The sequence below is a fragment of the Dasypus novemcinctus genome, chromosome 4, assembly GCF_030445035.2.
Source record: "Dasypus novemcinctus isolate mDasNov1 chromosome 4, mDasNov1.1.hap2, whole genome shotgun sequence".
Lineage (NCBI taxonomy): Eukaryota > Metazoa > Chordata > Mammalia > Cingulata > Dasypodidae > Dasypus > Dasypus novemcinctus.
In genome coordinates, this window is record NC_080676.1 from 168413581 (window position 1) to 168426552 (window position 12972).

The following is a 12972-nucleotide window of genomic DNA, read 5'->3' on the forward strand; positions in this document are numbered from 1 at the left end:
TTCTTTTATAATGTAAGCACTGAGAGGTATAAATTTTCCTCTCAGCACTGCCTTCGCTGCATCCCGTAGGTTTTGATATGTTGTGTTCTCAGTTTCATTCATCTTGAGATGTTTACTGATTTCTTTTGCAATTTCTTCTTTGACCCACTGATTGAGTGTTTAATCTTCATATATTTGTGAATTTCCCCTTTTTCTCCTATTATTGGTTTCCAGTTTCATTACATAATGATTAGAGAAAGTGCTTTGTATAATTTTGATCTTTTTTTAATTTGTTGAGATCTGTTTTATGATCCAACACATGATCTATCCTAGAGAAGGAGCCACGAGCACTTGAGAAGAATATATTTCCTTCTGTTTTGGGGATGCAGTGTTCTATATATGTCTGTTAGGTTTGGTTTGCTTATCATAATATTCAAGCTCTTTGTTTCTTTTTTTCATCCTCTGTCCAGATGTCCTATCCAGTGATGAGCGTGATGTGCTGAAGTTTCCAACTATTATTGTAGAGCTATCTATTTCTCCCTTCAGTTTTGCCAGAGTTTGCATCATGTATTTTGTGGAATTCAGATTAGGTACATAAGTCTTAATTTTGTGGATTCTTCTTGGTGAATTGTCCCTTTTGTATTTTATTATAAAAACTATATTTTAGGGACGTGGAATCGGCTCAAATGATAGAGGGTCCACCTACCACTTTGGAGGTCCAGGGTTCAAACCCCGGGCCTCCTTGACCCATGTGGTGCTGGCCCATGTGCAGTGCTGATGTGTGCAAGGAGTGCCGTGCCACATAGGGGTGTACCCCACCTAAGGGAGCCCCACACACAAGGAGTGCACCCTGTAAGGAGAGCCGTCCCACGCAGAAAAAGCACAGCCTGTGCAGGAGTGGCACTGTACACACAGAGAACTGATGCAGCAAGATGATGCAACAAAAAAGAGACACAGATTCCCAGTGCCACCAACAAGAATGCAAGCAGACACAAAAGAACACACAGTGATTGGACAGAGAGAGCAGGCAACGGGGGTGGGGGAAGGGGAGAGAAATAAATAAACAATAAGTCTTTCTAAAAAAACTTTTTTTTATTAATATATAATGGCCTTCTCTTATAACAGTTTTGCATTTTAAAACCTTTCACTTTCAGCCTGATTGTTTCCTTGCATCTAAGGTGCATTTCTTGTAGACAGGATATAAATGGTTCATTTTTAAAATCCATTCTACACATCTTTGTCATTTGATAGGTGTGATGGTTAGGCTATTGTGTCACCTCAGCCAGGTAGATGTGCCCAGTAGTTTGGTCAAGCAAGCACTGGGTTAACAAGAGCATTTATGGACTTTAGTCACCACTGACTTTACTGCAGTGGTGAATCCTAGATAGCTGGTTACAATTACATCAGCCAGGGAGATTGCCATCAGCAATGAGTGATGCTTAACTCAATAAGTTGAATCCCTTAAAAGGGGAAGTGATTCCAGCATTGAGAGAGAATTTGCCAGCTCGTCTGTGGACAGCCAGCATCTCCCAGAACTCACAGCCCCTGGTTGCACCTGCCTGCGGAACCTGGACTTGTGCATCCCCACGGCTGCCTGAGATACTCTTACAGAACCGCATAATATTGACAGATATCGCTTGTCAATTCTGTTTCTCTGGAGAACCCTAATACGGGTTGGTATCAGGAGTGGTTCTTGAGGAACAGAGTCTTAAACTTGGGGTCTCTGAGGTGGTTCTGGGAGTTTTGCAATTGGCTCTCTACTCTAATTGGACTCAAGGGTATTGACGACTCCCTTTCCAATAACGAAGAGGCTGCTCGCAGTCCATGGCGTGAATTGGCGATTGAAATCCACAAAATAGCACCACTGGATTCCCCTCCTTCCACACTTACAAGAAGCAAGGATCTGGGTGAGAGTGTTTTCAACACCTTAACAGAGTTCTGTGGAGTCAAACTGTATAATGATGTTGGCTGGCTCCTCCTACGAAAGAAAGATGAATTAAAGGCTTCAAATTTGAAACTTAAACACTGAATGGATGACGGGAAAGTTTCTATGTGTGCTCTGAAAGAAAATCTTGTCTCCTGTAGCCACAGGCTCAAAATATCTGGGAACCAAACTCAGACTCTCATGGTACGTGTAGCATATTTACAAAGGAAACTAAAATCTCAACCCTGCGGCGTTTCTGCTGTTAAAGTGAAGGCATTGATTAGAAAAGAATTGAACCCAGAGAATTGGGATGGAGACATGGAATGATGATGATATTGATGGAGATATTGGAACCCTGAATTCTGCTGATACTTTACCAGATAAGCCTTCCTTGGCCTGCCCTGTGGAGATCACACCGTGTCAGCCTTGTATCATCAAGCTCCAGCCTGCCCCCGGGAGCCTGGACCTCCTCCCAGCCCTGGGGCACGTACCAGCCAAACCAGCAAGCACTGCCCAGCCTCCAGTCGGCCCTGAGGAAACTGCCTGCCAACCCCTGCCTGATGAGATAAATCCTGGCAACCAGAAGAAAATGCAAGGGAATGTCCTGAGGTCAGTTAGCTTGCAAGGCATTTCTAATCCTTCTCCTTACCCACCCCTACCACCTCTCTTGTCTTGGAGACCTATTACTAGACTAAAATCACAACAAACCCCTAAAGGTGAAATACAAAGTGACCCATGAGGAAGTAAGGTATACTCAGAAAGAACTGCATGAGTTTTCCAACTTATGTAGACAGAAATCAGGGGAATATGTGTGGGAATGGATACTAAGGGTTTGAGATAATAGTGGAAGGAATATAAAGTTGGATCAGGCTGAATTTACTGATATGAGCCAACTAAGCAGAAATCCTGGATTCACTGCTGAAGCTCGAGGGGTTAGAAAGACCTCTAACTGTTTGTTTGGGTGGCTGATTGAAACATGGGCCGAAAGATGGCCTAGCATGTCGAGGTTGAGATGCCCGATTTGCCCTGGTACACAGGAGATGAGGGAATTCAGAGGCCTAGGGAGACTGGAATGCTAGAATGGATTCACCGTTTGAGAGCCGCCCACTCACCCCAGGAAAGTTCAGAGGACACACCTTTCACCAGGGCTGTGAGGAATGAATTTGTAAGACTAACTCCATCTTCCCTGAGGAGCTCTGTGGTTGCTCTTCTCTGTGGTCCAGACATTCCCGTAGGGAGGGCTGTGATGGAATTAGAATCCTTGAACAACCAGATGTCCATCTGGTAAAAGTCAAGTATCAGCAGTTAATCCCTGAAGTCAAGGTGGGCGTGGCTACCGCAATGAAAGGCAAATTCAGAAAAGCACTCAAAATAGTCTGAGTTGTGTAGCGTTATGGCATTGGCTAATGCATCATGGAGTACCTAGCAGTGAACTAGATGGGCAGTCTACTAAATTTCTTCAGACTCTGTATAAACAGAAGAATTCTGGGTCGAGTGAACGAAACCCTAACTCAAATTACAGATGCAGAGAATCCCGGCACCTTAATCAATTCCCAGACTTGAGACAGTTTACAGACCCAGAGCCCCTTGAATGAGGAGGGGGCCAGGTCTTTTTGGGGAAGGATCCTGTTAAATTGCCGAAAATTTATACTGTTAATCTTCCTCCCACCTTCCCCCAAGGAGACCTATGGCCTTTTACCAGAGTAACTGTGCCCTGGGGAAAAGGAAATGATGAGATATTTTGGGGATTGTTAGACACTGGCTCAGAAGTGGCGTTAATTCCAGGAGCCCCAGCACGTCACTGTGGTCCACCAGTCAGGGTAGGGGCTTATGGAGGTCAGGTGATTAATGGAGTTTTAGCTCAGATTGTCTCACAGTTGGTCCAATGGATCCCCAGACCCATTCTGTGGTTATTTCCCCAGTTCCAGAATGCATAATTGGAATAGACATACTCAGCAACTGGCAGAATCCCCACACTGGATCCCTGACTTGTGGAGGAAGGCCTATGATGGTGGAAAGGCCAGGTAGAAGCCACTAGAACTGCCCCTGCCTGGTGAAATGGTGAACCAAAAGCAACACCAGATTCCTGAGGGACTGCAGAGATTAGCGCCACCGTCAAGGACTTGAAGGATGCAGGGGTGGTGGTTCCCACCACAGCCCCATTCGACTCTCCTGCTTGGCCTGTACAGGAAACAGGTGGATCTTGGAGGATGACAGTAGACTATCATAAACCTAACCAAGTGGTGACTCCAATTGCAGCTGCTGTCCCAAATGTGGTATCATTGCTTGAGCAAATCAACACATCCTCTGGTATCTGATATGCAGCTGATTTGGCAAATGCTTTTTTCTCAATTGCTATGTGTAAGGACCACCAGAAACAGTTTGCTTTTAACTGGCAAGACCAACAGTATACCTTCATTGTCTTGCCTCAGGGGTATATGAACTCTCCAGCCCTATGTCATAATATTGTCTGCAGGGATCTCCATCGATCCTCTCTCCCTCCCACAAGACATCACACTGGTCCATTATATTGAGGATATCATGTTGATAGGACCTAATGAGCAAGAAGTAGCAAAGATTCTAGACTTAATTAGTAAGGCATTTGTGTGAGAGAGGATGGGAGAGAAGTCTAACTAAAATACAAGGTCTTTCCACCTCAGTGAAATTTCTAGGTGTCCAATGGTGTGGGGCATGTGGAGATATCCATTCTAGAGTGAAGGATAAGCTGTTGCATCTGGTTCCTCCTATGACCAAAAAGGGGGCACAATGCTTAGTTGGTCTCTTGGGATTTTGGAGACAACACATTCCTCATTTGGGTGTGCTACTCCTTCCCATTTACTGGGTGACCAGAAAAGCTGCTAGTTTTGATTGGGGACCAGAACAAGAAGAGGCTCTGTGTCAGGTCCAGGCTGCTGTGCAAGCTGCACTGCCACTTGGGCCATATGATCCAGCAGATCCAGTGGTGCTGGAAGTTTCCATGGCAAGTAGAGATGCTGCTAGAGCCTTGGCAGGAAGCCCCTATAGGCCTTAGAATTTTGGAGCAAAGCCCTGCCATCCTCTGCAGGTAACTACTCCCCTTTTGGGAAACAGCTTTTGGCCTGCTACTGGGCCTTAGTAGAGACTGAATGCTTAACCAAGGGCCATCAAGTTACCATGAGTCCTGAGTTGCCTGTCATGAGCTGGGTATTGTCTGACCCACCAAACCATAAAGTTGGGCGTGCACAGCAGCACTCCACAATAAAGTGGAAGTGGTATATATGAGACAGGGCTCGAGCGGGTCCTGAAGGCACAAGTAAGTTACATGAGGAAGTAGCCCAAATGTCCATGGTCACCACCCCTGCCATGTTACCTTTTCTTTCCCAGCCCGCAACTTTGGCTTCTTGGGGGAGTCCATTACAATCAGTTGACTGAGGAAGAGAAAAGTTGGGCTTGGTTTACAGATGGTTCTGCACGATATGCAAGTACCACCCAAAAGTGGCCAGCTACAACACTGCAGCCCATTTCTGGGGCATCCCTGAAGGACAGTGGTGAGGGCAAATCCTGCCAGTGGACAGAACTTCAAGCAGTGCACCTGGTTGTTCATTTTGCTTGGGAGAAGAAATGGCCAGAGGTGCATTTGTGCACTGATTTTCACCAATGGTTTGGCTGCATGGTCAGGGATTTAGAAGGAATATGATTGGAAAATTGGTGACAAAGAGGTCTGGGAAAGAGGTATGTGGCTAGACCTTTTTGAGTGGGCAAAAAACATGAAAATATTTGTGTCTCACCTGAATGCTTACCAGAGGGTAACTTTAGCAGAGGAAGATTTTAATAATCAAGTGGATAAGATGACCCACCCTGAGGCTAATGCTCAGTCTCTTTCCCCAGCCACTCCTGTCTTTGCCCAGTGGGCTCATGAACAAAGTGGCCATGGAGGTAGGGATGGAGGCTATGCATGGGCTCAGCAACACGGACTTCCGCTCGCCAAGGGTGACTCGGCTCCAGCTACTGCTGAGGCCCAGTCTGCCAGCAGCAGAGACCCACACTCAGCCCCTGATACGGCACCATTCCTTGAGGTGACCAGCCTGCTACCTGGTGACAGGTTGACTACACTGGACCACTTCCACCATGGAAGGGGCAGCGATTTGTTTCAAATGGAATAGATACATACTCTGGATGTGGGTTTGCATTTCCTGCATGCAATCCTTCCAAAACTACCATCTGTGAACTTACCAAATGTCTTATCTACTGCCATGGCATTCCACAGGGCATTGCTTCCAATCAAGGAACCCATTTCACAGCAAACGATGTGCGGGAATGTGCACATGCCCATGGAATTCACTGGTCTTACCATGTTCCCATCATCCTAAAGCAGCCTGATTGCTAGAATGCCGGAATGGCCTTTTGAAGACTCAAATTACGGCACCAACTAGGTGGCAGTATCTTGCAGGGCTGGGGCATTATTCTCCAGGAGGCTGTGTATGCTCTAAATCAGCACTATGGTGCTTTTTCTCCCATAACCAGGGTACATGGGTTCAGGAATCAAGGGGTGGAAATGGGAGTGGCACCACTCACTATTGCCCTTAGTGACCCACTAGGAAGATTTTGCTTCCTGTCCATGCAACCTCAAACTCTCTTGGTCTACAGGTTTTAGTCCCAAAAGGAGGAGTGCTGTCACCAGGCAACACAACAATGATTCCACTGAACTGGAAGTTAAAACTCCTACCCGGCCACTTTGGGCTCCTCTTACCTCTGAATCAACAGTCAAAGAAGGGAATTACTGTACTGGCTGGGGTGATTGATCCTGACTATCAGGGGGAAATAGGACAGCATCTATATAATGGGGGTAAAGAAGAGTTTGCCTGGAATACAGGAGATCCTCTAGGGCATCTCCTAGTACTGCCATGTCCTATGATTAAAGTGAATGGAAAATTGCAACAACCCAATCCAAGCAGGACTAGCAGTGGCTCAGAATCTTCAGAAATGAAAGTTTGGGTCACCCCACCAGGCCAGCTGAAATGCTTACTGAGGGTAATGGAAACATAGAATGGGTAGTAGAAGAAGGTAGTGATAAATATGAGCTTCAACCACGTGACCAGTTACAGAAATGAGGACTTATAATGATCATGAATCTTTCTTCCTTGTTTCATTATGATGATGATTGTATTTGTACACAGTACGAATTTCTTTTTCTTCTTTCCCAAACTTTCCTCTTATTGTGTAACAAGTTGTATCTGTTTCATGGCGTAATATCTAAGGATGTCAAGTTGAGAGAGAATATTATGCAAGAATTTACACCCTATTCTGTATGGAATTCATGCGTTTCTGGTTGTACACACGAGAATTGAACATTGTTTGGAGGAAATATATATTTATGCATGTCTGTTATTGTTTTTACTTAGAGACTAAGTGTGGTTTAAGGTAATGTATATGGTTGCTGAGTTGCCAAGGGGTGGGCTGTGATGGTTAGGCTATTGTGTCAACTAGGGCAGGTAATTGTGCCCAGTTGTTTGGTCAAGCAAGCACTGGGCTAACTGTAATAAAAGGACAGTTACATCAGTCAGGGAGATTGCCATCAGCAATGAGTGATGCTTAACCCAATCAGTTTAATTCCTTAAAAGAGGAAGTTCCATCGTTGAGAAAGAATGTCCCAGTTTGTCTTTGGACAACCAGCATCTCCCAGAACTTGAAGAATCTTCATTGGTCTTCCATTGGAGCCCCTGGTTGCTGCCTGCCCGCAAAACCTGAACTTGTACATTCCCACATCTGTGTGAGAGACTTTTATAGAATTGCATACTGTTGAGAGAGATCTCTTGTTGATTCTCTTTCTCTAGAGAACCTGACTAATACAATAGGGAGTTCAGTTCGTGAACATTCAATGTTATTAGTTAATCCATTTTATCCTTATGGTTCCTTGTCATTTCTTACTATTGTCTTCTTTCTACCATATTAGGTGCTGTATTAGTAAAGGTTTCCGAGGGAAACAGAACTGGTAGGAGATATCTGTAAATAGTAGGAGATTTTATGACAGGGTCTTACCTAACCGTGGGGATGCACAAGTCCAAACTTGCAGGCAGGCTGCAAGCCAGGGACTCCAGTGCAGGTCCTGGATGGGTTTCCAAGGAGCACTGGCTGTCTGCAGTAGAGATGGGGAGTCTCTCTCTCTGAATGCTGAAATCACTTTTCCTTTCAAGGCCTTGAACTGGTTGGATGAGACATCACTCATTTCTCACGGTTGATGTAACCAGCCATCTATGCTATCAACTCACTGATGGTTAAAGTCTATGAAATGTCCTTGTATTACAGTTAGTCCACTGCTTGTTTGACCATATAACTGGGTACCATTACCTGGCTGAGTTGGCACATTAACTTAACCATCAGAGTTACATGTATTAATAATCTTCATTTCTACACTTTTCTCCAAGCCTCTTTCCTGTCTTTTCCTTTTAGATTGCAACACTCTCTTTACTATCTTCTGTAAATTCAGTCTCTTGGTGATATGCTCTTTCCATTTTTATCTGTGGAGACTTTAAACTCATCTTCATATTTGAAGGTCAGTTTTTCCAGACAGAGAATTCTTGGTTGGCATTTTTTTCTTTCAGTACCTTTAATATATCATACTACTGCCTTCTCACTGCTGATACCTGCTCAGCAATAGGTTGGCTTGAATGGAAGGCTGGACCCTTGGAGATGTCGCCCGCCATCTTGTGTGGCAACAGACTTTGGGTGAAAACGTACTTCTGATGGTGCCTTGAGTTGGATTCTTAGGGCCTGGTACTTGTAAGCTTCTACGCCCAATAAATACCCTTTGTAAAAGCCAACAGAGTTCTGGTACTTTGCATCAGCACCCCTTTGGCTGACTAATACAGGAGATTTGTATGAATATCATTGATTAGTTGTCTTAAATCCTGTGTCTTGTTAGGACTTTTAATTTGCTTATTTGTCTGGTCCATATCTTGCTGTTTCTTAGTATGACTTGTAATCTTTTGCTGATGTCTAGGCATTTGATTATGTTAGTGAGTTTGCTGTTAATGGTCAATTTTTCTCTTTTGCCTAGTGATTTTGTTTCCCAGCTCTTCTTTGATTTTTGGCTCAACTTACTCTAAAACTTTAAAATTGAACCGCCCAGGGGGATGCTGACCAGATCCAAGGGCAACTGCAAGTAAGGACGGGAGCTTCCAGTCTGGTTTCCCCTCCCTTTCCCGGCCTCCCAGCAGATGCTGCTCTTGGTGAACCTTTCCACCGTGGTGACTGTTGCTGAGCTGGTTGGAGCCACAATGCAGAGCAGGGTCCTGCTGCTTAAACTTGCCCAAGAGAAACCGCACTCAGCCCTCTGCCACACCCTCCCTCTTCCCAGAAAGGAACACGTCCCTTCCCCTCTCTGTTGACCGCCGTCAGCCACTGGTTTTACCTGGGCTCATTGCCCCAAGGGTGGGCAGTGGGTGCCTTTCCCACCAGCAGGGCCTGGTAAGCCACAGTTTTCATCTCTGTTCTCACTTCCTCCTGGATGATGCACACCGTACTCTCCTAGCTGCAGATGCCCAGAGCAGCTCCTTTGGACAGTTTCTGCCCCTTCTCCACTGCTTTTGTGAGCGTGCTGAGTGCCTACCTACTCGTATGCCATCTTCCCAGAATCAAGCAGCAACCTCATGAATTGTTTTTAAGTAAAACATTTGGTAACTTTAGATGAAGTTTAATTCTCTTTTTCCGTTGTTGTTTCAGGTGACATAACTCAAAAAGGATATGAAAAGAAAAGGGCAAAGCTGCTTGCACATTATATACCACTTATTCAAGGTAAGACGGCTCACACAGTGTTTATTCACATTTAATCTTGTCTTATATAACTTGATTAAAAATTTGATTTTAGAGTTTAAGCATTGGTTAATGTATCAGTCAGGGTTATCCAGAGAAACAGAACCAGTAGGATATGTGAGTTTGTGTGTATAAAGAAATTTATATTAAGAAGTTGGCTTGCATGATTGTGGGGTCTGGCAAATCTGAGAGCTGTAGGGTATTTAGGCAAACTGGAAATTGCCATAAGAACAATGTTGAAGTTTTGAGTCCAAAATCTTTAGAGAAGCCTCTTGTCTGGAAATTTTGGTAAGAGCTGAAGTCTTGCGTCCACAATCCATAGAGGAGGCTGGCAAATTCCAATGCAAGTCTTGAGGGAGAACTCTCTGGAACCCTCAGTTCTTTTTTTTTTTAACTTTTTTTTTTATTGTCTTTTTTAAAAAAAATATACACAGAGCACACAAAATGTTATATTAAAAAAGATAAGAGGTTCCTATATATCCCACTCCCCACCCCACCCCTACTCCTCCCACATCAACAACCTCTTTCATCGTTGTGGTACATTCATTGCATTTCATGAATTCATTTTGGAACATTGCTATACTGCATGGATTATAGTTTACATTGTAGTTTATACTCTTCCTCAGTGCATTCAGTAGGTTATGGCTGGATATATAATGTCCTGTATCTGTCCCTGTAATGTCATTTAGGACAACTCCAAGTCCCGAAAATGCCCCCATATCACACCTCTTCTTCCCTGTCCCTGCCCTCAGCAACTCCCGTGGCCACTGTCTCTACATCAATGATACAATTTCTTCCGTTGCTAGAGTCACAATAATTCTATAGTAGAATACCGGTAAGTCCACTAATCTATATTTTATTCCTCCATCTTGAGGACCCTGAGATGGCAATGTCCACTCTACCTCTAAAGAGGGGGTTAGATCCCCACATAGCTGATGGATGGGATTCTCCTGCTTGCAGTTGTAGATGCTCTTGGTTCCCTGGTGTAGTGGTTGACCATCCTCACCTCCTTGTTAGCTGACCTGGGTAAGTCCAACCCAGGGAAGTCATCAGAGGGGTTGCGCTTATGCACATCTCAGCAGGATTCCAGAGACAGCCAAAGTAGGTACAGCCCCAGGTAGTGGTGCTCCTGAGGGCTATGGAAACACCCAGGTCCTAGGGTCATGACATGGCTCTGGAGTTCAGTGGCTTACCAGTGGGCCCTACTTTGGAATTTGTGTTCCTGAGTGTGATGGAGCTGGACTCAGATGTGACCTCTCTGTGTATGCCTCTTCCGTCACTTTTACGGAACCTGTGGTTGGCGCTGAGAGGTTGGTGTATGCCCAGGAGACTTGAATCTCTGGACTGTCTATATGCCAGCTGGGCTCTGAGCCTCAGCAGACTTGCAACACCTACTCTCCAGTTGATTGGATTTACCCAGGTCAGCTAACAGTTCTTTGCTCTTAAGCCCCGTAACTGATTGGATGAGGCCAACCCACACTATGGAGGGTCATCTTCCTGAAGTAAACAATGGTAGGTGGTTACTTCAAGGACACACCTCCACTGCAACACCCAGGGTGTGACTAAACAGCTGGATACTGTAACAGAGCCAAGTAGTCACATCAGATTCACCATTCCAGTTAAAATGTTAAGCCAAGCTTAAACGTGGGTGTATATTTCATATTTTATTTAGAAAGACTGGGCAAATGTGTCAACTGTTAGTAAGTTTCCAAGGCATAGATTATCATTTACAACTCTGACTTGGTACAAATCTCATTATCAAATAGGATTTATTTTTATGATTATGAAACAGCCTGGGACATTCCCTCCCTAGGGCTTGAGCAAAATGTAAAGATGTCTATTCTTTTTTTTTTTTTTAAAGATTTATTTATTTATTTAATTTCCCCCCTCCCTTGGTTGTCTGTTCTTGGTGTCTATTTGCTGCGTCTTGTTTCTTTGTCCGCTTCTGTTGTCGTCAACCACACAGGAATTGTGGGCGGCGCCATTCCTGGGCAGGCTGCACTTTCTTTCGTGCTGGGTGGCTCTCCTTATGGGCGCACTCCTTGCGCATGGGGCTCCCCTACGCGGGGGACACCCCTGCGTGGCACGGCACTCCTTGCGTGCATCAGCACTGCGCGTGGGCCAGCTCCACACGGGTCAAGGAGGCCCGGGGTTTGAACCGCGGACCTCCCATATGGTAGAAGGACGCCCTAACCACTAGTCCAAGTCCATTTCCCAAGATTTCTATTCTTTCTGCCCTAGACTGATCTTTAAATTCAGTGCATTCATCATTTCCACAGACTTTTTTTGTGGAACTTAACTAGCTACTTCATAGATTTGTATCCAAGTATAAAGGGCCAAGGAACCCAAAATATTCTTAAAACAAATGAGGTAGTAGGATTTGTCCCACCAGGATATGAAGACTTATTTTATTTTATTTATTTATTTTTTTAATGTTACATTAAAAAAATGTAACACCCTACTCCTCCCCCCTGAAGACTTATTTTAAAACCATAGTAATCAAGATAGTGTGGTTTTGGCGCAGGTCGTGGACAAATAAGACTGTGAGAACAGAACAGCAAGCCCAGCAGGGCACGGCTTGTGGGCCTGTGACCCCTGCTGGCTGGCGGTGGCGTCTGGAGCTGGCACAGCCCTAGCCAGACGTGAACCTCGGCACTGGGTGCAAGGTCAGGAGCTGGCATGTGAAAGGCAGAAGCTGCCGTGCGCTGGAGACCACACAGGAATGTTCTCACACTCTTCTGTAGGGAAGCTTTTCTTAAGTCACTAAGGCCACCAAGAGGCAGTAACAATAAAGGAAAAGATTGGTAAACTGGACTATGTTAGAACTAAGAACTTCCTCTTTTAAAAGTTACCGTAGAGTCATTGAAAACACAAGCCTCAGAGTGAGAGAAAATATTTGTGCACAAATAACTTAAAAAGAACTAGTATCCAGAATATATGCAGCAGTGCTGTCCAGGAGAACTTCCTGTGTGGTGGAAACGTTCTGTGTCTGCATTGTCCTGTTAGCTAGCCACTAGCTGCATGTGGCTGTTGAGCACTTGAAATATGGCTAGAGTGATGGAGGAACTAAATTTTTTATTTAATTTTTATTAGTTTAAGTTTAAATCACCAAAAAGTCCCCCAAATTGAAAAGAGAAAGCCCAGTAGAAAAGTTGGCAAAGGACTTGAATAGGTGTTTCCAACATCCTCATAGCCTTCATGAATCCTGTTTGTCAGAAATCAGCAGTAGGGAGGCGGACTTGGCCCAGTGGTTAGGGCTTCTATCACATGGGAGGTCC

The 12972-nt window shown here is 44.7% G+C and overlaps 1 protein-coding gene across 1 annotated transcript in view; it reads left to right on the forward strand.

Annotated features, from left to right (window-relative positions):
• The window catches only part of DIP2A (disco interacting protein 2 homolog A), a 181332-nt gene that overhangs the window by 39674 nt on the left and 128686 nt on the right, over window positions 1-12972 (forward strand). The window contains 1 exon segment of the mRNA XM_058296388.2: window positions 9605-9676. Within this exon segment, the coding sequence (XP_058152371.1) occupies window positions 9605-9676 (72 nt within the window).